The 27,816-nt window shown below is 43.9% G+C and overlaps 1 protein-coding gene across 3 annotated transcripts in view; it reads right to left on the bottom strand.

Moving 5' to 3' along the window:
- Positions 1-26,910, bottom strand: part of MAMDC2 (MAM domain containing 2) — a 110,592-nt gene extending 83,682 nt beyond the window's left edge. The window contains exons 1-3 of one of the 3 annotated variants that reach the window (XM_039545769.1): positions 26,864-26,910; positions 25,351-25,464; positions 24,563-24,676 (exon numbers count right to left, since the gene is read on the bottom strand). In XM_039545769.1, coding sequence (XP_039401703.1) covers positions 24,563-24,676; positions 25,351-25,462 — 226 coding nt within the window. In that variant the 5' untranslated portion in view covers positions 25,463-25,464; positions 26,864-26,910. The other 2 variants (XM_039545771.1, XM_039545770.1) reach the window with 2 other exon arrangements.
- Positions 26,911-27,816: the final 906 nt, after the last annotated feature.

The raw sequence follows: 27,816 nt of genomic DNA, 5'->3' as shown, positions 1-27,816 counted from the left end.
TTCTTGCTGTACAATTTTTTTTTGCCAAGTAAAATAAACCTAGTTGAATCATTCAATATAAAAAAAAATCGAACGTTACAATATTAAGAACCTGATAATGATGAAAAATCTCCATTGTGAATTTCAAGTTTAAGACCAATAATTGATTTTAAAAGAGGTACAAATAATATTAGATTGTGACTGTACAGGTAATTGTATAATAAGCCTTTTTATTGGGGAGGAAATGGGGAGTCCTAGCCAATTATTCTAACACCCAGCAGTCACAGCCCACTGAGCTGAGATAGGAATGATGCACTGACTTTCCTTAAGCTATTCGGACGTGTCAAAGAAATAAAAATGTCCATGTTTATACAGCATTTCAGAACACCGTAATTTTAGACCAGAAATGTATTTGCAATGGCTGTAGGCAACATCAGAATCAATTAGTTTTTACATATGGGTGATCACTTTGTCTTGATTAGGATCAAGTGGGTTGTGCTTAATTCCTCACTGTTTAAAATAACAATTTGTCGGTCCACTAGATACAACTTATTTTACCCCTCTTCTCTGTTGCTTACTGGAGTAGCCATATAGTAGTTGCAGCCTACTGCTCTTTGTCTCCCTCTGCCTCCAGCCATCTTGCTGCTACCAGACTGAATTCTCGGCTGCAGATGAGCTGTGGCTGGGGAAGCTGGGATGAGATGAGGGCACGGAAGTTAGGTTTCTTCACCCTTATGCTCCTCCCCCGAATCCTGCAGCCAACTGTAAGTTTCACTGGTTGACTATTTGCTGACACTATTTTGAGAGGCCCAAATGAGGAGCCAGGATCTGTGTGAACAAAGAGAAGTTTGATGTTGCATTCTGTTTTGTATTCCAACGGGACTGCTCTTCCGGACATCTCTCTGACAACAAGTCAGCTGTGGATGAGCTAACTAAAGCCTTGTAGGTTTGAGACTCTCTATTGCTCTGGACTTCTGACTGAGCACTCCAATAGGGCTGTGTCTACACTGAGAATTGTAGGTGAGTCTCCCACCATTGGTTTAGCATCAGGGCAACTCCAGGAGTGCTAGCAATGGTGCAAGCACCAATGGAGAGTCCACAGACACTTTTATCACCATGCCATTCAACACTGCTCTGGGCAGGTCTGGACTCTGTGACTGGAAAAATGCCTGTTGCCTTCCTCCACTGCTGTTTATACCATTGCTAGCACAAGTGAAACTGCACTGGTGCTAGAGCAACGGTGGAAAAATTGCCTGTAAGTCTATGTACAACATGGCTTAGGAAACTTTCACCTGCCAGCAGCAGTGAGCACTGCATTACTATGGGCACTCTGCACACTGCCACTTTCCCTTTCAGGAAGAGCTTTTCATGGTTCAGTGAAGGGCTGTTTTATGCACACACTGCAGCCTGTGATGGCAGAGCCCCCAAGTTAGAAGGGGCCCCACAAGGGAGATATAGTTATTAGAGCTGTCTAGAGGACAACAATTCCCTTTTGCGGCAATTTTCAAAGTTTCAAGATTTGGTTTCGCTCTTCACTGGAATGAAAACAAAGCTTTTTGAATGTTTTACCAAGACAGAATTGTGTCAAGACTTCTGGTTTTGGATGGAAAAGCTCATGTTTTCAGTTTGAGTCTCTCTCATGTCAGAAGTGACCAGAGAGCCCTGGTCCTCAGAAATCTTTCAAATGAAAACTTAATCAAAACTGATACATCTCAGCTTTGAGGATACAGCATGTTTCCATGAAATTTCATTTCATGAGAAACATCCTGACCAACTCTGATAATTATATATAGGATTCTCACTCCTCCTCCAGGTCATAAAAGGAATGACTAAGAAAACTGTGCTACACATTTCCTTGGGTTCACTGGAGAGATTGCTGACCACCCCAGATCCAATCAGGCAGGACTTTTTGCAGCCAGTCAGTGGCATTTAAGATGTGATAGAGCTACTAATCGGGGAACTACTTCGTCAGCCCCTCCCCACTACATTCCCCTTTCTCCTGACCAGGTAGGGAAAGATCCTGAGCCAGGAAATGGCTGGGCTCTGTTGCGAAGCAGCAACTGCATGGCTAGCCAGGAGCTGCAGAGAAGCTAGATGCAGAGGAATCCCCAGGATATGTATGCATAGCTGCATGTAGAACAGGCTGCGACTGCTGGACATTATAGCCAGGTGCAGGTCTGCGTGGACTTACGGGAGAGCAGCAGCAGCTGGGTAGGGAACCAATACAGAGGGGCCCCAAAGTGAAACACTAACTGAGCCTGGCTTGGAATCATGCAAAGCATCTATATGCTTGACTGGAGAGGGCAGCCCAAGCCCTGAAGAGTTCAGACTCTCAGTTGGACTACCCAAGGGACTTAAACAAGAACCACTATTGCTCACTTTGAACTCTGTTTAAGCCTCTGTACCTAGGGTATTTGCAACCTTTCCCTTTTCTGCCAGTCCTAGTAAAATACCTTTGCCCTTATTCATGTGTCTAAGTGGTTATCAGGACCCCCCAAGGCTAGCACCTACATGGCCTAGCTACTGAAGCACCTCCAGCACTTGTCTCCAAGTTAAAAGAACAGGAGTACTTGTGGCACCTTAGAGACTAACACATTTATTTGAGCATAAGCTTTCGTGGGCTACAGCCCACTTCATCGGAAGCATGCAGTGGAAAATACAGTAAGAAGATATAGATACACACACACACCCACACCATGAAGCAATGGGTGTTACCATACACAGTATAAGGAGAGTGATCAGTTGAGGTGAGCTATTACCAGCAGGAGAGAAAAAAACTTTTTGTAGTGGTAATCAACTGCTGCAAATGGACCATTTTGATTACCACTACAAATTTTTTTTCTCTCCTGCTGGTAATAGCTCACTGTAACTGATCACTCTCCTTATAGTGTGTATGGTAACACCCATTGTTTCATGGTGTGTGTGTGTGTGTGTGTGTGTGTGTGTGTGTGTGTGTGTGTGTGTGTGTGTGTGTGTGTGTGTGTGTGTGTGTGTGTGTGTGTGTGTGTGTGTGTGTGTGTGTGTGTGTGTCTTCCTACTGTGTTTTCCACTGCATGCATCCAATGAAGTGGGCTGTACCCCACGAAAGCTTATGCTCAAATAAATGTGTTAGTCTCTAGCTACTAAGGCAACACAAGTACTCCTGTTCTTTTTGTGGATACAGACTAACACAGCTGCTACTCTGAAACCTGTCTCTGAGTTGCGGAACACCTGGCATGCTACTGCCACCCTAGGAATCTGTTAGACCAGTGGTTCTCAAACTTTTTTTTTCACGGACCACTTGAAAATTGCTGAGGGTCTTGGCAGAAGACTTGATCTTTCCAAATGTCGTTTGTACCGTTAGTTAACAGTTGTAAAGCACTTTGGATAAAAGCGCTATATATAAAAAAAAAAAAAAATTAACTTTTTTTGGTTCTGCAAATAAAAGCACACAACTCATATTTTAGTATCAGTAGTCTTACCTTTCTAATGTGATGGATGTGCCTTGTCTCTCCTGCCACAGCAGCCCCCGAGGTGGGGCTGGGAAGGAGGGGGATCTCTCCCCCACCACAGCAGCAACAGAGCTGAGGCTGGGAAGGAGGGCTGTCTTCCCTGGCAGCCGCAACCCTGGAGCTGGGGAAAGTCGCCTCTTTCTCTAGCCACCACAGCTCTGCACGTCCCAAATTCCCCCCATCCCCTCTTCTCACCCCACTGCCCCCTCCCACCTACCCCTTATTACCCCCAAGGCCACCACCTCACCTTACATGTGCGTCTTCTCCAGGGTCCACGCCTTTGCAGCTCCACTAATTAGGTGGGTGGCCCTTCATTCTCTCATGTGCAGCCACTCGGCGCACACCTTAGAGGGAACTATCCGCGGACCACCTGAATGGAGCTTGTGGACCACAGTTTGAGAACTTCTGTGTTAGACAACAAACACCCATAGCTTCCAGTCAGATACTTGATGTTTAGATTGGGGGTCAAGGCCCTCTGCCTTCTTGCCTTACCTGCTTCTCCCACCACTGGCAGCTCCTCTAGGGCCTTCTTGATAAAGCAGCCTGGGTGCTGCCCAATACCCCAGGCCTGAATCTGTTCTAGGAACCCCTGGCCACTGCTGCCTGAGGCCCAGATGCTCCCCATTCTCCTTAACTGGGAGCTGCTCTTGGGCCTCTCTCCAGACACTGCTCACTATGTCTGCCTCTCCACTGCACTCCTCTCTATTGCCCTACTCTGACTTTGCAGCATTCTCCCTCATAAGAAGGGGCCAAAAATGGAGACTCCAACAAAATGAGTCCACAGAGGACTTGCATGTGTCTGAACTAGCCATGGTACAAGGAACTCCACATCACAGCCCTTCACTCTTCTGCTCAGAGAGTGTGAGCTTGCCATTTTCACCTCCCCAGGTGGTCCCCTATTCATGGAGTGCCCACCCTCTCCAGGTCTTTTCAAACCCCCACATCTCACAAAACTAAAGAATGAGTGAGCCAAACCGGAGGAGTACACACTGAGAGCAGTCGGGTTAAAAGTGAAGGATTGTGGAGGACCTCTTCTTCTAAGAATGCTGGACTGTTTTCAGATTGGCCAAAGTGGAATTTGGCCTGGAAGTGGAATTTCCTGTCAGAGACATAGCTAAAAGGAAGGATCCTCGCTTACATGTGCTGAGCAAAAACATCTGTCCTAATGCAAGGCAGATACGCCATTGCTTGCACATTATGGACTCATACAAAAACTATGCCCTTCAGCTTTCAGAGGTGGACAAAACCCTCTGAAAACCACTGGAGTTCCCCAATTTGGACTTCATCAGCCAGTCCTATGCCAGGAAGATCAAAATGACAGGATCATCCCCCAATCTATGGTTGGAATGATCATCCCCAATCTCATCAGACAGGATCCTGGAAAGCCTTGGTCCTAGACTCAGAATTGATTATTCACTTACCAGTACCAGCCTCGCTTCATCCTGTATCAGGACTCTTCCACTTCCGCCCCACTAATCCAGTAGAGGCAAGCAATTACCTTTTAATCCCGACTCCAAAAGGCACAAATTCTCTCTGGCCTTTTGAACAAGTCACTTGAGAATTCCTAACAGGTGGCTTCAGCCTGCCTATCCCTGACAACCACAGGTGCATTCATACAATACACAATGATAAGGTCTGGATAAGTCTGAACCATTATCCCCTGAAGGGAGTTTCAGAGTAGCTTAAGTTCTGCTGTCCCTTTGATACAAATCCATGGCAAGATGGCCTCCTTTTAAACCTGTTCTACCCCCTGAGCAGTAGGGGAAGAAAGACAACGCCTTCATTCTTGGGTCTATAGAAGTGGTACCACAAAACAACATTCTGGGAGGCTTAGCAAACTCCATATCTGCAGTTCCGGAGCTGAATAGGGGTTGCCAACCAGAGGAGCCAACTTTTCCCAGCACTGGTGGGTGCTCGACCACCCCCTCGCCAACTCTACCTCTGCCCCACGCCCTCCCGCCCCTTCCCCGCTCCCATTCCAACCCCTTCCCCAAAGTCCCCACCCCAACTCTGCCCCCTCCCTGCCCCTATTGGACTCCTTCCCCAAATCCCTGTCCTGGCCCCACTTCTTCCCCAAGCACACTGCGTTCCCGCTCCTCCCCCCTCCCTCCCAGCGCTTGCTGTGCGGAAGAGTTGTTTTGCAGCAGCAAGTGCTGGGAGCTAGGGGGAGAAGCAGGGACATGGCGCACTCAGAGGAGGTGGAGTGGAGGCAGAGGTAAGGTGGGGGGGAGCTGCTGGTGGGTGCAAAGCACCCGCCAATTTTTCCCCGTGGGAGCTCCAGCTAGGGTGACCGATGTCCCGATTTTATAGGGACAGTCCTGGTTTTGGGGTCTTTTTCTTATATAAGCTCCTATTACCCCCACACACACCCTTTCCCGATTTTTCACATTTGCTGTCTGGTCACCTTAGCTCCAGCCCCGGAGCCCCCATGGAGTTGGCGCCTATGTTGCCAACAATCAAATTTGAAACCCCTAAATCAGTTCATAACCACACAGCCATTTTGGATAGATGGCTTAAGAAGCTGAGGGTCACATAACACAAAGGGAGTTAACTAACACAAACAGATCTGGCCAAGCCCAAATTATGAGAGATAATGAGTAGAAGACTCATTTATTTTGGAAATGAGTCTTCTACTAAAGGAGGGTGATTGTTTTCATAGTGTGATCTTATAACCCTCTTTTGGCTTTTACAGCTCTGCAACTGTGTAGTCTACTCCCAGTTAATCAGCCCTCTGTTTTTAGTAAGAGAAAAAATGTTGACACTTACATTTGACTTTTACTTACCCCTACTTGTATGGAGATCCAAGCTACACCTCCCTCTAACATCACTGCCATATATGACAGCCTCCCAGTGAAAAGTTCCCTGTTCTTTTTCAAAAAAAGTGCAATTACTTCCATAATAACTCCCTAGCTTGACACTTAGTTTATAATAAGCACTGAAGTGGCTATATTTAGAAAACTATTGATATAAAACCTCTCCTGTTTCCTCTCAAGTGCATAAATGTATTCTTAGGAAAGAAATCCCTCTGGAAATCTCTCACACACTTAAAGATCAGAACAATGAACCTGAATAATACACCCTCAGTAATATATCTGCATATGAACAGGTTAAAATATATGTATTCAAACTAAGCCTGTTAATTCCAAAACTTCAAGTAGCAAACAAAACAGCTTGGACTGGCACATATGAATCTGCAAGCTCCATACAACAGATCAAGGGTCAGCAACCTTTCAGAAGTGGTGTGCTGAGTCTTCATTTATTCACTCTAATTTAAGGTTTCGTGTGCCAGTCATACATTTTAACATTTTTAGGTCTCTTTCTAGAAGTCTATAATATATAACTAAAGTATAGTTGTATGTAAAGTAAATAATGTTTTTAAAATGTTTAAGAAGCTTCATTTAAAATTAAATTAAAATGCAGAGCCCCCTGGATTGGTGGCCAGGACCCAGACAGTGTGAGTGCCACTGAAAATCAGCTCATGTGCCACATGCCGCGTTTGGCACGCATGCCATAGGTTATCATAGTCCCCTCAAAGACACTCGGGGCTGGTCTTTGGGGTCCAGGACAACCATAGGTCCAATGATTTTTGTGAGGACTCAAAATCAATTCACAGCTTTGGGGATTAGTGCTGATGGCACCATGGATGCTGCAACCTCCTTACAAACCCACTGCCTGTGATGAGCTAGCTCCTCTACTGAATAGTCAACAGGGCCTGAGGCCACAAGGATCCATAACATGAGAGGAAGTGTAGTCTAGCATACTAAGCAAGGGACTAATCCCAGCTCTGAAACTAACTTTTCATCAAGTTATATAGGCCAAAATTGTCAGTCACCTACAGTTCTAGTAAGGAGATTTTACTGGAGTGTAGGGGCAGTTTGGTACCTATTGGAGAGCAAGGTTATTTTACACATTCTTATTAAGCAATATGTAGCAATGGGACTATATTTGTAATTCTCTCTCCCCTATTGTTTAGAGCTTTCAAGTTGTCACAACTTGCCCACTGCTAGATTGCAAGTGATGCAGGGCAGAGAATTTGCCTGTCTATACATTCTATAAGGCAGCTAACACTCGGGGCGGGGGGAAAGGAGGGAATAGTAGTCATATACATGAACTGCAAGTGTTTGCCAATTTAGGGTTTGATGGCCCTAGAAACTTAAGTCCTATTTATTTACAGAACAGATGCACCACAGAGAGCAGAAATGCTGCATCTGCTTCACCAATGTGCCTCCAATCTCTCTTGAAGGATTGAGAGGATAGTTCAGAGACTATCCCCATTTATTCATCAGCCTCTCTGCTAAACAACCAAGCCAATTAATGTCAAATATGACAGTGATGTTGGTCATGTGACTTGAGATGAAAACGCCTCAGTTTGGCTAAACAGCTATTAGATCAGAGGTGGACAAACTACGGCCCGCGGGCCAGACCATTGAGCTCCCAGCTGGGGAGGCTATCCCCTGGCCCCTCCCACACAGTCCTCCCTCCCCCACAGCCATGCTGCCACGTGGGCAGCACTCTGGATGGTGGAGCAGCGCGCTCCTGCCAAGCAGAGCGGCAGCGTGTCTAGCTGCGACTGGGCGGTGCGGCTGCCAGACATGCTGCTCTAAGCAGCATGGTAAGGAGGCCGGGGGGTTGGATAAGGGGCGGGGGATTCTGGGGGAAGTCAGGGGACGATTGGATGAGGTGGAGGTTCTGCGGGTGGGGTGGTCAGGGGACGGGGAACAGGGCGGGGAGGTTGGATAAGCATGGGACTCCCAGGGGACCTGTCAAGGGGTGGGGCTGTGGATAGGGGTCAGGAGATGGGAAACGGGGGGAGGTTGGATAGGCATGGGGTTCCAGGGGGGCCTGTCTGGGGCAGGGGTGTGGATAGGAGTCAGGGGACTGGGAGCAGGGAGGTTGGATAGGGGGTGGGGTCCTGGAAGGGGGTGGTTAAGGGTAGGGGGGTCCCAGAAGGGGGCAGTTAGGGGACAAGGAGCAGGGGGGTTGGATGGGCTGTGGGCTCTGAGGGGGGCAGTCAGGGAGCGGGAAGTGGGAGGAAGTGTATAGGGGGTGGGGGCCAGGCTGTTTGGGGAGGCACAGCCTTCTTTACCCGGTCCTCCATACAGTTTTGCAACCCCAATGTGGCCCTCAGGCCAAAAAGATTGCCCACCCCTGTATTAGATGGTGTCTCAGTCAAGGAGGCTTATTTATGGAATGAGCCGCCAGGGAGATTAAACAGAGCAGATTTATTTTCTAAAGGTTTCCCATTATAACTGCAGTGTGTAAATCACCATACACAAAAAGACATCCCCAAGTAGAGGTTACTAGGATCTTGGAAGGGTTCACAGCAGAATCCTCTAAGAAGTCCATTATGGAGAATTCCACATAGACTTACCTATGTCACACCTGGGGCATATCTACACTGCAATTAATCAATCCCAGTTATTTTACATGTCTCTATGAAAACCAAGAGGTCATAATCTCCTGAGGTTTGTGCAGCACAGAAGAAACACCAGAACCTGCCTAGAAGTGCCAACCAAAACCTCCTGCTTGAGGTGCTGCCACATCAAATTATACCAAGGAGATGGTGCCACACAAGACCTGCAAACATCCAAAATGGGAGATGTGGCCCACTGAAATACGGAAGGACTCAGGGAAACACCAAAGTGTTATTTTTATTACCTAGCAAAGTCAACATTTCTTATTACAGAAAAAATACCCCAAGGACCAAATTATCACCTGTGCAAAAACATACAGAAGGGGAAAGTTCAGGCAAAAACTCCGTAAGAATTAATTTGCAAAGGTTCAGACACATTCTCCCCTCTCAGAGCAAGATTGCTGGCTCCAAGGAAGCTGAATGGTATGGCCTCTTACCCACATGGATCCCTGAATACACCTGCAATTTCACTGTGTGGAGATCCAGCTTAACCATAGTGCTCCCTAAGACACAACTCTCCCTCCCCTTGCAGCATAGAAGCTGTGCTGCCATTGGTTCCCTGGCTGCACACTATCTCACTGAGGGGACAATAGCTACAAATGGTAACTTAATGATGCTATTAGCTTTAAGTTACATGGGTCGTTCCATATGAAAATCCCCAGGGACAACAGGAGATATCACAGAACAGCTGCTCTCCATTTCTGCCCTTCTAGAAACTCCATCCAAAAGTATGTGACACGCCAGCTATGGAGATTTTACATGGAAGGGTGTTAGTGGATTTATGAACATGGGCAAACTGTGCAGGTTCTCCTCCCCCCTTGTTCATTATTTGCATTATAGTGGAGCCTAGAAACCTTATTGGAAGACTCAAGACCCATCACAGTGTGGGGCACCATACAGATAAGTAATACTGCCCCTTTTTGACCCAAGCAGCTAGTCAAATTTCAGGGCCCTAGGGATGTTCTAGTTGGAAATAGTAATTGATGGAATCTGGAATTCTCTTTGACACATCTTGTTTATTTACAAGGATTTCACAAAGTTCTGCTTCTCCAAGTGTGGGAAGAACTAAGAACAAGAGGAGCGGTTTCAGCCCCCAAGCCTCTTTAGCCAACAGACCTTGGCCAAAAATTCACTCTAGCTTTTCTCAGGGTCACATTGTGCTCACAGGCTACTGCCTGGCTTTCTTGCTTTTTGCCTTTGCCTCCTCTGTTCTTGCCTCTTCTCAGTTTCTGTGTGTTCTGTTCTCTCACACCCCTGGCAACAGAACCAACCCTGGCAACTTCCCATCTCCAACCCCCACATGGGGCTAGCTTCTGCGCAGACTCTAATAGGCCTGTTTTAGGTGTAGTGCCTTAACCTTACAATCGTTTTAAATGAAGAGCATGTTCACACATCAGTTTGAATGAGGTTTTAGCTCAATCCATAACAAGGTTTCACTCAGCTCATAATCACAACTCCACCTCAGCTTCACTCATCCTCCTGATGAGGCCTTAAATGGTGGCACAATTTCCTGGGAGAGAATCATAGAGCAGCTCTGCTTAGTGCAGCACAGAGAACCATGGGATATGCCCCCAGAAGTCCTCATGACACACAGGGGAATGCAGCAGCACCAGTGAGGGCACAGTAACTCAGGTAGGGCTTTGCAATGTGGCTGCTCACAGCCAGGCCAGGCTAACCTGGATATCTATCACCCAGGCTAACTTCACCACAAACATACTCACAGACTGCAAAGGTACAAAATAAAATAGGATCCCCAGTTCCAGACAGAGTAGCATCCTATCTGCTGAACTTGGCCCTTTACGATACTACTCTACTGACTACAAATGTTTTAGCTCCTAAATGGCATGGTCCATGCTGGGAGACAGCAAGGTTCAGCAAGTGGAATACTGGTCTGAATCAAGAGACTTGGTTCTATTCCAAGCTCTACCAGTGGGGGTATCATTGGGCAAGTTTCTTGACTAATCTGCATGTCTGCTCTCCAGCTGTAAAAACAGGGATAGTTCTAGATCTCTGTAAAGTACTTTGAGATCTGTGGATGAAGAGTATTTATATGGTAACCTTAACTCTTCCCCATGTTCAGGCTTCAAAAAAGAATGAGACAGCACTTCCCTGTGTACCACCTTCAGGCACAACCCTGCTTCATTCCTTGTCTAGCCTGCACACTAAATGAGGAAGCAGTTCGGCATACAAAATAAGATGTAATAAAATCTTTAAAGATCATATTGTAATATAAAAAAGTGAAAATTTGAGACAATAATAAAAAAGTTCATTTGAAAGACCAAAATAAAAATGGCATATAGAACGAAAATGCTTGGGCAACCTTAAATATAGGTATCACTGTGCAGTCACCTTTGCACAACCTATTTTTGTAGACCTCTGGCCTTTCCACATATTTTGATTGAAAAGGGTAGACTATCACCCTGAGAGTCTAAAGGAACTCAAAGGCATTACACAGTGCCGTAACGTATTTTTAATTGCTCAATAATTGGATATTTTACAGTCCAAATTCTCTGAAAGACTTTAGATTTCCATTTGAAACACCAGTTAATCACTGTGATTCATGGATTTCCTGATATTAAAAGTTGCAAGTCTTCCAGTACTGAACAAAGCATTAGTAACATGTGTAGATTACACTTTATCTAGGAACACATCTATTTAAAACATGTTCAAAGTGAGCCAATGTAGTTACTCTACCTACCAGAGTAATACATCCCTTCACTCTTGATTTATGTTTGCCAAAATAAACATGTTGAGAAAATAACTATACGCTGTATAAGAATTACCGGGTATGTTGTGGATGAGGGAAAAAAATCACCCATAAGTGGTGCTTTAAAGTTACAGGATTCTTTAGTTTGATTCTTAGGTAGACACTACAATAATGTGAGTGATGGTAGCAACCAGACTCGAAAATGTTGGTATGCATAAAAACAGGAGAGTATTAAGATACAAAAAATACTGTGTCCTCTAAAAAGATATAATAAACTACGCTCAAATTGCACTGATGTTGCTAAGCAACCAAAGATGACAGCATGCATTTAAAGGGTCAGTCAATCACACTTCTGTCTAAAACATCTTTATTTACTATTATTACAATACCTAAGATATCTAAAACTGAAAATATACATTTCTTTATTTTTTTCAATTTGTTTACTTGGAGCGTTTGACAGCATTTCGGGTTTGCTTTGATATAAGTCAGCCAGTTAGTCAATTTTCAGTGTTGTTTACACTGGTCTTTCACACAGCAGTCAGGAGAGAAAAACATTTAAAATAATAGTGAAATGTGACAGTAAAAACACAAACATTGGCAGGAGGCCTCAAGGGGAGAGAGCTGAACTACTTTTAACTTATTTTTTGAATCTGTCAAGATTTCAAGTTGACAGTGGCCCTTTAAGATCAATAGGACACCTTCAGTTTAGTTCAGCTAAGCCTACAAATCACAGCCTCTAAGATCCGCAATGACTGCAAAAAGCAAGAGTCCTGTGGAACCTTATAGACGAACAGAAGTATTGGAGCATAAGCTTTCGTGAGTGAATACCCACTTCATCAGACTCAGACACAAGGCAAAGACAGCAAATAAATTCTGATTAAGTAACAGCAATAATAATGTTTGTTACCTGTGTAATGTAACATGTTTCACATTTTCAGGATCTGGTATTACCAATAAGGGTTCAAACTGATTACTCTCAAAGCTGTAAGCACTTGTTTCTTCCCCACAAATCCTGGCCTAGATGAGCTCCAGGATTACACGGTGGAGACCCACAGCACTGGAAATGCCACTCAGGTATTAGGCCGCAGCAATGCAACCTCCCCTAAGCTGACATGGCTTTTAGAGAGTATAAGCAAAACCCAAAATGTGTGCGACGCTGGCTGGCAAGGCTGTGCGGCTAGAGCAGTCAGGAAGTACACTAACTCAGCAACTTGTTTCTAAAGATCCTACCAGCACAGCTACTGGCACCAGTTTTACTGAATACCCTACATCCCAAAGTTCCTAAATATAAAGTCTAGCTGTTTGATTAATTTATGTTCCTCGTTTATTGGGAAAATTCAAAATATTTCTACTATTTAAAAACAAATGTGTTTGCATGTTTATAAATTTTAAACCAATAGGTTTTAGTGAGTTTCAACAATATTTTCAAGTTTAGCACAGTTTTTATGTATTTTATATATAATTTAACTTATTTTTTAAAAGTAGAACAATAGCTATATGTCACAGAGCTAAAATTGTTTTCTGACAATGGAACCTATTCATCTCCACTGGAGTCAGTGGTGCAGTTAGTACTCAAAGTCCTATGTCTCAGTCCCCATAGTCTATCCATAACTCCTCAACCCTTTTACTGCAAAAAACATACACGTCTTTGTTTTTACCCATGTACACAAAAATGTGCCTCACAAAAAAAAAAAAAGTCAACAGGCATCTACTATGTGGTAGAGAAAGAATACTTGTATTAGTTTTATATGTTTAATAAGAGGATGTTTTGCAACATTGTGGCATTTTGCAAGGTATTTGCATTAAGATTTACAGTGTCATGAGACAATGGTAAAAAAATAAATCAGAGAAGAAGCTGCTTTGTTCTAATATTTAACAAGGAACTTCATTAGAATAAGAAAAACAGTTTTACTTATCTAAGAAGCCTCTCTCTCTCCTTTACTATAATACTTTGGCCTCTAGTACCTTTCCCCAGCCCTCTTTTAGGCAATTTCCTAGTACAGATTTAAAGAAGCAATACACACATCCTCACATTATACTATTAATTATAATCAATGATAACCTTTCCAGTTACTTGAATACTCCAAATCAATGTATATGGCCATATTAACCCATTTTCGTTGTTTTGTTACAAATAAAGTCACAAGAGAGGCAAGGTGAATGAGGTAATCTCTCTAATTGGACCAACTTCTGTTGGTGAAAGAGACGAGCTTTTGAGCTTACATACAGCTCTCCTTAAATAAAGTCAAACATTTTGGCACATGCTTCAGGGATATTTAATAAACAAGAACTTTAAAAACAGCTGTCACACTTATCTTGCAGTCATCCTCACTGTTTCAGTGTGAACAAGCTAAAATAGGTTGTTGACTCCCAAAAATACTTAATTTGTGACAACTGTAAAAGACAACATGATCCTGATAACTGTATTATATTGAGGAGGAGAAGGAATGCTTTGAAACTTGTCTCTCATATTGTGATGTACTGATAGCAATCTGGGATTGGTTTATTCATCCTAGAACAGATGGAAAGCCAGCCTTACCAAAGGTTTCACACATTGCCTGTTGTTGATGCTGAGAGTCTCTTGTGAATGTAAATAGTACTTTGTTTTTGTTGATGTTTTTCTGGGAATTGTATCTGAAGCTGAGCTAATAGTAAATTAAAAATTCTATTGCACAGAAGCCTAGGTCAACAAGTGATATCTGGGCAAGTAAAAGTTAGATTTGTTGCACATCAGATAAGGACAACAGAAGAGGCTGCAAACAAGACTGAGGGGCATCAGGCACAGCTGTACTGAGGGTATGTCTACTTTGCAATTAGACACCCACAGCTGACCCATGTCAGTTGACTTGGGCTCCTGGGTCTTGGGCTCGGCGCTGATGTTTAATTGTGCTGTAGATGTTCAGGCACGGGCTGCAGCCTGAGCTCTGGCACCCTCCCACCTCACAGGGTCCTAGAGCCAGGGTGCAGCCCGAGCTGGAATGTCTACACCACAATTAAATAGCCCCTTAGCCTGAGCCCCTTTGCCCAAATCAGCTGGAATGAGCCAGCCTTGGATTTTTAAATGCAATGTAGACATACCTTGAGCTGCCAGTCAGAGGGGAATGTGTGAGACTGAGGGCTTGGCTACACTTGTGAGTTAGAACACATTAAAGCAGCCCCGGGCGCCCTAACTCCTGACATGTCTACAATGGCAAGGCACATAGAGCGCCCGGACTCCGTGGCTGGAGCGCCCCTGGTAATCCACCTCCATGAGAAGCATAATGCTTGCTGCACTGCTAGTGTGGATGTGCTGGTTTATTAATGTGCTCTGACTGGCTTCCAGAAGTATCAACAACATATAGAGATATACCTAGCTCATAGAGCTGGAAGGGACCTTGAAAGGTCATCAAGTCCAGTCCCCTGCCTTCATTAGCAGGACCAAGTACTGTCCCTGACAGGGTTTTTTTTGTTTGGGGGGGGGGGTTGGTTTGCCCCAGATCCTAAATGGACCCCTCAAGGATTGAACTCACAACCCCAGGTTTAGCAGGCCCATGCTCAAACCACTGAGCTATCCCTCCCTGTCCTACAATACCTATTCCAGCCACTCTGGTAATCACTTTGAACTCTACTGTCCTGTCCTCAGGTGACCAACTGTCAGACCCACCTTTTAAAGTTTCTGGGAATTTTGAAATTCCCCTTCCTGTTTGCTCAGCAATGTGTGGAGTGCTCTCAGCGCATCTTTCCAGGTGACCATGCCTCCAGGTGATCCCCAGTACGAAGCAATGGCAAGGTGCTGGACCTCATCAGTGTTTCGGGGGAGGAAGCTGTCCAGTCCCAGCTGCGCTCCAGCCATAGGAATTACAATACCTTCGGGCAGATAGCCAGGGACATGATGGAAAGGGGCTATGACTGGGTTAAAGTGAAGGAGCTGCAGAATGCCTACCACAAAGCGTGGGAAGCAAACTGCCGCTCCGGTGCTGCCCCCATGACCTGCCATTTCTATAAAGAGTTGGATGCGATACTTGGGGGTGACCCCACCTCCACTCTGAAGACCGCTACAGACACTTCAGAGCCTAGTTCAACAATGCAGGAGGAGGAGGAGGAGGAGGAGGAAAGTGGGAGTGAGGGTGCTGAGGAGGAGGGGGGACAGCCCGGCATCCCTAGATGCATGCAGCCAAGAGCTGTTTTCAAGCCAGAAGGAAGGTAACCAGTCCCCTTAATGTCAGTGAAATGCCCACGGTGATCCACAAGCGCCTGGAGAACCATAGAGAAATACCCCTTCTGATTTATGTACTCTGAGGCCAGGTGGGCTGGTGCCAGAATTGGAATATGCGTCCCATCTATCACCCCTCCACAGTTAGGGAAACAAATTTGTGCAAAGTCAGCCACAATGTCATGCACATTACCCAGAGTCATGGTTCTTCTGAGCAGAATGCAATTAATGGCCCTGCAAACTTGCATCAACACGATTCCAACAGTCAACTTTCCCACTCCGAACTGGTTAGCAACCGATTGGTAGCTGTCTAGAGTTGCCAGCTTCCAAACTGCAACATCCACCCACTTCACTGGCAGGGCAGCTTTCAATCTCGTGTCCCTGCACCTCAGGGTGAGGACGAGCTCCTCACACAGTCCCATGAAAGTGGCTTTTCACATCCGAAAGTTCTGCAGCCACTGCTCGTCATCCCAGTCTTGCATGACGATGTGATCCCACCACTCAGTGCTTGTTTCCCGAGCCCAAAAGCGGCGTTCCAGTGTTGAGCATGTTTGTGAATGCCACAAGCAATCTCATGTCGTATGCGTTATGCGAGTCAAGATCGTCAGACTCCCCACTGTCAGTTTGTAGCTTAAGAAGTAACTCTACTGCAATTCGTGACATGCTGGCAGCAGTTCCTCAGCAGTTCGGGATCCATTCCCGCAGACTGAAAGGGCACGCAGTACAAAAAACATTGAAAGATGGCACCAAAAGTGGATGGAAGCACAGGAATTGCTGGGATATGAAGTGATGCATCATGGGGCATTGAGACAGGACCCAGAATGTCCTGCACCCACCCGCCCCCTTCCCACAAGCCACAGCGCCAGAATGGGAAGAGGTGCTCTGTGGGATAGCTGCCCATAATGCACCGCTCCCAATGCCGCTGCAAGTGCTGCAAATGTGGCCACACCAGTGCACTTGCAGCTGACAGTGTGAACACACTGCAGCACTTTCCCTGCTGTGGTCTGGTTTAACTCACAGTGCTCTATATCTGCAAGTGTAGCCATGCCCTGAGTGACAGAAGAGAAGAGGAGTGAGCTGCCTCAGGGCGAGGAGGAGGAGGAGGTGGAGCAGAGCAGACCAAAGAACTGAACTGCTAGTCAGAGGGGAGTGCACAAAGAAAAGAGAAGTTGAGCAAAGCAATTTAGGCCAAATTGGCAATCAGAGGGGACAGGGATGTCAGACACATAAACTATATCTAGGAGAAGGAGGTGGACTCAGGAAGGAATATACAGCTGTGCACATGTGAGGATGGACCTCAGTTTGAATGTTATGTTTTTTTCTGCTGCTGTTCTGCTCATAGGTCTGTGGTGACTGGGAAGGCAGAGATTGGGTCTGGGCTTTTCAGCTACAGTCAGGTAGTCCAAATGCAATTATTTTTGCCAAAAAGGCAAGCAACCGTTTAATTTTCCAACCAAGTCAGTGGTGGCTGTGTTGCAACTCTTAGAGTTTTATAAACTTGGTTGCTTTAATCTTGGATTAAGCTTTCCACTCTCTGAGTAGCATTACAGATTTTTTTATAGAGAGGGTTGCATAGTATGGTAAAAATGTCCCATAGTATGTCCCAGAAATGTACTACAGACAGCTAAAATTACTACTGTGCTAACAGATCTGCAACTCAGCAAGAGAATGAATATATCAGATTTGAACTGCCTTTGCTGACATAGCAGACTCAGAGTCTGGGACAGCTAGAGGTAACATACAGGGTAGCAAAACAGCTGAAGATGTTGTGGTGACCAAGGTGGAAGAACTCAGATCAACACACATAGGCCTGAATTTAAATGGTGGAGCTGTGAATATGGGCTACTCAAATGGTGTGCAGGTCAAGTTTAGACCAGATGTTGCATATGAATGAACATAAGAATGATGATATTGGGTTATATTGGACCAATGGTCCATCTAGCCCAGTATTCTGTCTTCTGACAGTGGCCAGTGCCAAGTGCTTCAGAGGGAATGAACAGAACGGGTAATCATTGAATGATCCATCCCCAGTCATTCACTCCCAGCTTCTGGCAAACAGAGGCTAGGGACACTTGGAGCATGGGGTTGCATCCCTGACCATGTTGGCTAATAGGTTCATCAATGGCTATCTCCCATGAACTTACCTAGTTCTTTTTTGAAACCCTGTTATAGTTTTGGTCTTCACAGCATCCTCTGCCAAAAAGTGCCAAGGTTGCCATACGTTGTGTGAAAAAAGTACTTCTTTTTGTTTGTTATAAACTTGCTGCCTATTAATTTCATTGGGTGACCCCTGGTTCATTTCTTGTGTTATGTGAAGGGGTAAACAACACCTCCCTATTCACTTTCTCCACACCTGTCACGATTTTACAGACCTCTATCATATCCCCTCTTAGTCATCTCTCTTCCAAACTTAAAAGTCCCAGTGTTTTTAATCTCTCCTAATATGGAAGCTGTTCCATTCTGCTATTCATTTTTGTTTCTCTTCTCTGTACCTTTTCCAATTCAAATATACCTTTTGTGAGATGGACTGACCAGAACTGCACACAGTATTCAAGGCGTGGGTATACCACGGATTTATATAGTGGCACTATGATATTTTCTGTCTTATTATCTATCCCCTTCCTAATGGTTCTTAACATTCTGTTGGCTTTTTTGACTGTTGCTGAACATTGAGCACATTTTCAGAGAACTATCCACAATAACTCCAAGATCTCTTTTTTGATGGTAACAGCTAATTTAGAAACCATAATTCTCTATTTTTACATGGGATTATGTTTTCCAATGTGCATTACTTTGCATTTGTCAACACTGAATTTCATCTGCCATGTTCTTCATGTTGGTGCGTACTATCTCGTCCACAGCCTTGTGCTTGCTATTCTGGTTCTCAAAAAGATTATCCTCATCTTAAAAAGTTTAAATTTTGAAAAACATTTTCAACTGTTATTATTTAAATGACACATGACAACAGCAACTTTAGCTCTCTGGGACAACTATGATCTATTTCAGACATATCTGCTGGGCATGCTGATTTACTAATCAAGCCAATGTTCAAATATGGTCATCTGACGGTCAGCCATTTGGAACATACTACAGAAACTGAGTCTTGGACTGATGTAGCTCAAGTTGTAGCATTCGTAAGGGGATCAAAACAGGAAAATTGATGTGCACATTGTAATTCAGTATGTACTTAATCTCTATTCTGACTGAAGTCTCTCTTTTCAAAGACAGAGTCTCTTGTGTGAATTTTTGCAAAAAAAACTAGAAAGTTCAATTCTGGAACTCACAGCAGCTAAAACCAATCCTGTCTTTATGTCCAAAAATTTACCCTTAGAGATGACCAACGTGATGGGGTAAACATTTCTGGATCTGTAGAGGAAAAGCAGCAGATCAATCAAATCTAGATGCTTGAAGCTGCATTGACCATACAAATGCCAGATTCCCCAGACTACAGCAAGCACCATTCACGTAGCTCTAATAGTTTGGCTCCACTCAATTCATTATGGAAAAGTACTAACTGAAAGTCTACTAGCAAACATTACACAGGTAAGTGTAGAGGAGATCCCTACATCAGTAGTTGCCTTTAAAATTGCTGCTAAATACCACTAAATCCACAAATGATGCCTGTGTGCGCACACATTTAACAAAGCGTTCAACCACCAGACTACTTGCCTTTCAGAATATATTGCTGTGAATGGAAACAATGTTCTCATTGTCTTGGAGCTCTGCAATGGTAACACAATGGTGATCAAAACAAGCCCACACCAATATATGCAACACAGCACAGTCCAGGACTAGGTGCAGATATGAGTCAAAGGCCCAAGTGTGGATGCTTTTCAGCTCTATTAAGTTGTTTCCTGCTGATTTGAAGGGACACCAGAACAAAACACACTCATTGACACAGGCAAATTGAACACAACAGCAGTAACAGGTAGTGCCTATGATAGATTAAACTAGAGCTATTCTCGACAAAAGTATCAACAAATAAAGTAGCTCACAGGCATAACAAGGATGGACCCTGATTCTTGAGTCTAAGGAAACTATGATTTATAATTTTGCTATGAACATGCTGTGCTTAGGGCCAGATTACAGCTGGCCCTTGTGAAGGTTAGGTTGCGGGGGAGGGAGGCAAAAGAAGGCCAGAAAGCTTACTCCATTGCACCATCTATGCAATGCAGCTACAATTGCAGTCCTTGCACTCTTCTGATTGCAGAGACTGTTCCCTTCCTTCATTCCAGGTGGACCTATATCCCTGTCTCTACTGTTCCAACCACAATTGCTGTCTGGCCATGAACAGGAGCACTCCCTGAACCTTCCTAAGCCACAATGTCTCTTGGAGACATCCCACACAGTCAACACAACTCTGCACCACCCCTAACAAGATCCTGTGATGTTGAGTCACAGAGGATTCTGGACAGTAAGGAGATAAAACTTTCTTCTACTAACAAAAAAAAATTGTATTTCAGAAAAAGCATGTTCTTTAATAAACTTCCCCTTCTGCCAAAGAGTTAATTGTAAGCCTAAGTTATTTGTAAAATCCTACTACACTACCTTTAAGGATTTGTAATATAGGTAACAGTACCCCTTATTGTAGAGAAGTCTGATTTCATCAGTTCTGTTAACATTATAAACCATAAGAGTAAAGCTCAAGTGATTTGATCATATTATCAGAACCTCAGCATGGAATTACAGCCTAGGTCAGAGCTGGCCTTCAGGGGTCTGCAAAGCCAATGTCCACGAGGTATCTGAATATAAACCTGGGCTGAATTTGCCCCAGAATGCTATTAGTGACAAATATTACCGCAATAGTGAATTCTAATTCTGACTAAATATCACTTGTATTGGTGAATATGGACTTGCCTTCTGTCTCTCTCATAAACTAATAAGGAGAATGATATTTGTCTCATACTCCTGAAAAGGAGTTTTATATGCAAATACCTGTTCAGAGACAAAGTGCATTCAAGGATATTTATGGTAAAATGGAAGTAGATCCCTTGCAGACTTTTTTAAAGTTACTGAAGGTCACTACTAGCATGTTGGCTGATGCATGCAATTGAATAATAATATTTAACACTCACATAGCTCATTACATCTTCAAAGCACTGTACAGACATTAGCTAATCTTTTGGTCACCAGTTTATGTTTTCAAACAATACATTGTGTAATGCAGCCTCTTTGCCATGCAACAAATTCACAACTGTTTTCTTTTTCGCATTCTTAACAATATAGAAACATTAAGCACACAGTGGAGTCCTCCATTATTCATACACATTACATTGCAAACTGAACTGGAACACTGGGAACTGTGTTGCTGGACATATAATGTTATATTTACTCAGCTGGGGTTCAGTTCTCTAGGGCTTGCACATTACTGAACACTGTACACTCTCCTCTGTACTGGGTAGACACTTTTAGAGAGAGGGTTTGTAATATTTTGAGCCAATTTTAGTTTTTATATTATTCTTTACCAAGTGATTTTTAGCAATACATGATAACAGTTTGTGGCATTTACATTTGGGAATGTAAAATTTTAGTAGTAAATGACCTCCCCAGAACAGCTATCAGATAGAAAGGGAACGTTGCTGTTTATAATATTAGGCCCCAATCCTACATTTAGATCCACCTGTGCAGAATTTTAGTCCCACACAGAGTACCACTGAAGTCAATGCAGGTTCATTTGGGCACAAGAATCCATCCCATTAATCCTATTGCAGGACTGGGGCCTTAAAGCCCAATTTTACAGTCCTTTCTCAGGCACAACTCCTGTTGACTTTAACACTGAATATTTCTGTTTGATTTTCCAGTGGGACTTTTGCTAAAATTAGGACTGCAGCACCACTCAAGCTCACTTGTCAAAAGATCAGGTAAAAAGTTAGACTTATTTAAATGGTAAAACTGTATGGTACTCAACTTATTTTCCAACTATCCCAATGTGATCCTTATCTAACTGACCCACCTCAGAACTCTTAGCTAGTTAAAGAGAAGTCATAAGCATTTCAAAGGGCAGTTGCATCCATGCCTTCCCACTGATCTAATTGGGAATACACAGGTATAAACCAGAGCAAAATTTGGCCCCTTATGTCCAATCTGGGTCTGGCTCTTAAGTACACATTGGCTTCATTGGCAGTTGAGCAAAAGGCTTTCAAGTATGGAGTGGAAATTTCTCAGTGGGATTTAACTATGCACATATCACCTAAACTGCTTGGCATGATACCATATTACTGAGAGATTTATAGGATGAAAGAGCTGAAAGATTTTAAACAGCTAGTCAAGTAGTCCCTATAAGGGTATGTACTCCAAATAGTAAATGCTACTTTAAAACAATAAAAGATTTTAAACAACCGAAAATAAATGAAACAAGTCACAGTTAAAGTTGCCAGTCCCATCCTTAACTTCCTCTGTCGTGCCAGTAAACACACAACTTATTCACACTCTGATCAGACACACCTGGGTTAGTCTGCAAATATCAGCTCCCAGTACTGTATCATGGAGCAAAACAGTATCTGAGACAAATTGGTTATGTACACCTGAAAGCAAAAGTTGGATGAAACATTTTAAACTAGTTTTGGTTACAATACAGAATAAATTTCAGACAGGCTAATACCCTATATGCCAAATGTCAGCCTGGAATGTCTTACTACCACTGAGTTACAAACTCCTGGAAAAAGGATTTATAACGGAAATATTGACAGAGCCCTACCTATTAAAAGCATTACTACCCCAGCTGTCCCCTCCCAGAGTGAACTTTACAATCCAGTTATATATTCCTTAATAAAAATAGTGATTTCCAGTGACAGAAGCTTAGCTGTAACTGCAATGTTCAGGTAAAATAAAGAGTGTTGCAACCAATCAAATGAGTGCTCTATGAGCAGGGCCAGTGCAACCATTTAGGTGACCTAAGCAGTCGCCTAGGGCGCTGGCATTTGGGGGGCGCCATTTTCTTTGGCAGCGACCGTGGCAGCCAGATCTTCGGCCGCCCCGGTCGCCACCGGCAGTTAGGCGGAGGGAGCTGGGGCACGGGGGGTGCGGGGAGGGCCGCCTGCAGCAAGTAAAGTGGGGGGCAGCATGCAGGGGAACTCCCCGCCCCAGCTCACCCCTGCCCCGCCTCCTCCCCGAGCACGCCGTGGCCACTTAGCTTAGGCGCCGCAAGCCTGGGAGGCGGGAGAAGTGAAGTAGCCACGGCGTGCTTGGGGGAAGAGGCGGGGCAGGGGTGAGCTGCTTCACTTCTCCCGCCTCCCAGGCTTGCGGCGCCAATCAGCTTAGGTGCCGCAAGCCTGGGAGGCAGGAGAAGTGAAGCAGCCACAGCGTGCTCGGGGTGCTCGTGCTCATGGGCGGAGCAGGGGTGAGCCAGGGCACTGTGGCTGTTTGTGCTCCAATTTGGTTTCTTTTTTTCTTTCAAGCACCATAACAGTTACTCTTCATCTCATACTGTTGTCCCTGCAGGGGTTGCTGCCAATGTCTCACTGCTACTCTGGGCTGAATCATCAAAACTTTACACAGGGCTTCCTGTCAATCACAAAGAGGAAGTGCTGCTTCCAAAAGAGCCAATTCAATGAGTGATGCTAACAGACAGAGTAGTGGTAGCAGAGACTGTTAACATTGCTTCCATTTGGCTCTTAGGAGCGGCATTGTTTTGTACTGTTATTTTAAATAGTTAGAGAGAGGGATTGGAAATACAAAGAGAAAATCTTCTAGTAGTTGGAAGGCTGAAAGGAGAGCAGACGAGAGGATTTATCTATAGGTATCTATACTCACCACTTTATTATACCTGGACCCTGTTTTGGGGATTTATGTCGCCACCATAACCACAGCTAATAGGGCTTCCTTTTATTATGTGAATCCAAATTTAATCCTATGTATGGCATGGTACCCACTGCCATACCCCAATATAAATATTTTCACTTCTCAGTTATACCCAAATTGTGTTTATTACATAGAGCACGACAAATTCTGCAATCATTACTCTGGCAACACTGCCTGTGAAATCCATGGGAATTTGGACTGTCACATACTTTCCCAATATAGCTCAGTAATACAATGTCAAAAATAGTGACTTGCAATTTTTCCTATTCAATTGTAGGTACCAGACAATGGACCAAAAAGAATATCGGAACACCAACAATACTTGGCAATCATGTATTACTTTTCATCCAGGGATCTCAAAACATTTAACAAACATTGCTAAATACACCTCACAACAACCCTATGAGGTATGCATAGTAATGATAACATATACAAACATCACTTCTCCTGCCATAGAAATGCAGTCACTTCTGGGATGGAAGAAAGCATGTGTTTAATATAAACAGCAATATTTCATAGAGGTTTAAGACACAATGCTTCATATATAAAGGTAGAGAAAGAGAGTAGGCAGAGCCACAACTTTAAGGAGATGACTTAAATTAGGTCTGAAATACTGATTTTGTAAAAATGAGTTTTTCCTCAATAGAGAAACCAAAAATAGTTAAACCAATAGAAAGTTACCATGATTTCTGTAAGATTCCCATGGAAACAGGTATTTTAAAACAAATTAATCTCTCTCTGTAGTGCCTGTAAACTAAACATTACAAGACTGAGAACCAATGAAACTATAAACAAAAGTGAACAGACCTCAGTGGTATTCATGTAAAAGAGTTAAACAGCATCAATCATGAAAAGTACATTGGAAATTTAAGATTCTTGCATTCTTGATACTTTTAGTTTATTGTAGCCTAGGTATAGAAATGTATTTGTTCATTTTTAAGCACAGTGCATCCCTGTAAATACCAAAAAGCCATCCTTACCTTCTTCATTTAAAATCCATGGCAAAAATATATAGTCTGATTCATAGCCACAAGTGCTGTCTTCAAAGGCACAAGACCCAGCAGAGAGCTCAACAGCTCCAGCAAACAGCAAAACTGTAGGGACAAAGAAAGCTCTGTTCACACAGATAGCATTGCATTGCACTCAGAATGAAAAGAATGGTGAGGGAAACTACATGCTTCTCTGCAACTTGGGCAAGCAGGTCTCATGCTCATTCACTCATGGAAGCACCAGGAATAAGGACAGCATATGGAACCTGTTGAATTCAACACTCCTTTTTCACTTTGATATCACAGGTTACATTATAGCCCCCAACAGAAAGATGCTGCCTCACTCACACCTTCCAAAGTGAGGCTGCACACACAGGACCTTTACAAGCACTTCACTGCTTTCACAAGCAAACAGCCCACAAAGGCAAGAAAGAGATTAACAGCAGCAGGGACTAAGTTTGCTGGTCCCTCCACCCAACTTCTCCCCATATCTGGGCCCCCTTACCTTGCACAGTGAGGAGATACAGCAGAAGCATAGTCGCCCGTCCAGTGAGGAAAATAATACAGCTCTTTGGGATTGTACTAATAGAGGGGAGAAGGGGTGGGGGGAATAAATGAACCCTCTAGGGACTATGGCAAATAAAACTTCCAAAGCAGCAGACAAGTTCCTTCAGTGTATGTGTGTTTGCACCAAGCCTCCTTATGTGCTCAGGACAAGACACCAGAATAGAAGCAGGCACAGCGGCAAAGATGAGCTGAGCCTGGAGAGGGAAACCTACCAGCTACACAGCTGGTCCTTGGCTCAAACGAGGATAGGGAGGGGCTACTCCAGGGCTCTGTGTTCCTCAGGCACTGCAGCTTATAACAGAGTTCATCTCCACAGCCACTCATTTCTGGAATAGAAAGGAAGAGTGAAGGAAAGACTGAACATAATACATGCAATTTAGGAAGTCTGCAAAACAGAAAGGGGGACGAGGGGTTCTCCATGGGTGCTATGGTCATTTTACAAGTAGGTAAGTTGCACCATGCACACAGACCAACTTCCCACAGCTGCGTTTTGTCCTTCACTAACATTATTCCGATGTCCCCATATCTAGTTAAAATGGGATCTGTCATGTATGCTTTTTTTTCTTAACATTAACAGTACTGGAAGATGGAATTTCCTTAAATTAGATTGCTTGAAACTCTGTAAATTTATAGCAGAAGGGAAAGATTTTCCTATTCAGCACTATTGAATGTTTCCATCTGTCTGTAATGCTTACATCACATATGCAGATATGCCAAGCAGTTCCATGCACACGTTCATAGCATGTTTAGTCACTAATAAGACTTTTATGGTGTCACATTGAAGGTTTTGTTTTTAAATGATGTTTTCCATATAGAAATAATACAAGCCATGCAGTTGAATAGATCATAAGCAAACATTATATCAGAAAGATATGAACCATCAGACATAATGGTTAATTGTGACTGTTTGTTTGTTACAGAATTTTTGGATGTCTGTCAGACACAGGAGCATTCTGGGAACTATAGTTCAATAACCAAGCCAGTATAACGTGGCTCAAAATCCCTTTATTTCTATTTTAATCATTTTCCATTATACAATCTTTGTTGCATCAACAGTTGTTTTGAAACACAGTTTTTCTATTAAAAGGTTTGGGAAAACATCAATTTTAAATTATCAGTTGTAAGGATTTCTCAGGTTGTTGCTAGGAAATTTAACTTCAGTGGTGCGTTTAATTAAGTGATTTGAATAATTTGAACAACATAAAGAATTAGTATACTCTGAACCACAATTTGTGCTGACTTACATACTGTGCAATTCCATGGGCCTCAGTGGAGTTGCACAGTATGTAAGTCAGGTTACATTGTTAATCTGTATATGTGGGAGAGGAGGTGTTACTGAAACAAGAGGAAAATGCGGAGGTAATGGAGAGGATATGTGAAATGCACTTGCAAACCAAATTCTGCCAAGACTTAGGTAATGGCACAAGTTATATACAAAGCTGGTTTGGGAACATGACCTTTGTCTAGATCAGTGGTCTCCAACCTTTTTATGCACAAGATCAATTTTTGAATTTAAGTGCAACCCAGGATCTACCCTGCCCCTTCCCAGAGGTTGTGCCTTGCTCACTCCACCCCCCTTCGCTTCGTTGCTCACTCTCCCCCACCCTCACTCGCTTTCACCGGGCTAGGGCAGGAGGCTGGGGTGAGGCAGAGTATTGGGGTGCAGGAGGGGGTTTGGGGTGCACAAGGGGGCTCAGGGCTGGGGCATGGGGTTGGAGTTCTTACCTTGGGTGGCTCCTAGTTGGTGGTGCAGCAGGGCTAAGGCAGGCTCCCTGCCTGCCCTAGCCCCACGCCACTCCCAGAAGCGGCCAACATGTCCCTGAGGCCCCTGGGGGGGCATGTGGTTCTGCGCACTATCCCGTCCCTGCAAGCGCCGCCCCCATAGCTCCCATTGGCCGCAGTTCCCCCTTCCCAGCCAATGGGAGCTGCTGGGGTGGTGCATGCAGGCAGGAGAAGCACGCAGAGATCCCCTGCCCTCCCCCCACCAGGGGCTGCAGGGACGTGCTGGCCGCTTCTGGGAATGGCGTGGAGCCAGGAAGGCACGGAGTCTGAGCCACCAGACTTTTAGTGGCTGGAGATCGCAATCAATTTTCAGGGGCTCCAGGATCGACCAATCAATCACAATCTACCGGTTGGTGACCCCTGATCTAGATTAATCCTTTCAAATGGAGTCTACAGTGTTTCCAAGTCTCACAAATTTGTCATAAGTATTGCAATATTTGATGCTTTTCTTAAAGTCCCAAAGTCCGAGAGGCATGTAATTGGCTGGAACTCTTGGCTTTCATTTGGGGAGGAGAAAAAAAAGAAAAAAAAAGTACGATTTTAGCCCTCATAGTTGTGAAGAAAAGCCTGGAAATCTGAACTCCAAAGGTACAACACCAGAAGCACCTCAGAATTGTTATTTCTAAAACTTTCAGGATTTTAAAGACAATCTCATTATTTTTAGCGTCTGATTCATGATTTTTGAGCATTTGGACTTGGCAATACTGAGTCTACTATATCAGATGTAAAGATAGACACACAGATGCACACATTTCTTCCTGAGTTTCTTAAAGGTGATATACAAGTATATGGGAAAAATATGTAAAATGACATTTATGTATTAAACACCTCAAATACCAAGAGGTAAGAGGGGGGCTTTTAGAACAAAATGCAAATGACAGCTCATCTGCTCCGGA

Source organism: Mauremys reevesii, linkage group 6, assembly GCF_016161935.1.
Source record: "Mauremys reevesii isolate NIE-2019 linkage group 6, ASM1616193v1, whole genome shotgun sequence".
NCBI classification, from domain to species: domain Eukaryota; kingdom Metazoa; phylum Chordata; order Testudines; family Geoemydidae; genus Mauremys; species Mauremys reevesii.
The sequence above is the reverse complement of the archived record's forward strand: the minus strand, read 5'-3'. Positions and strand labels throughout refer to the sequence as shown.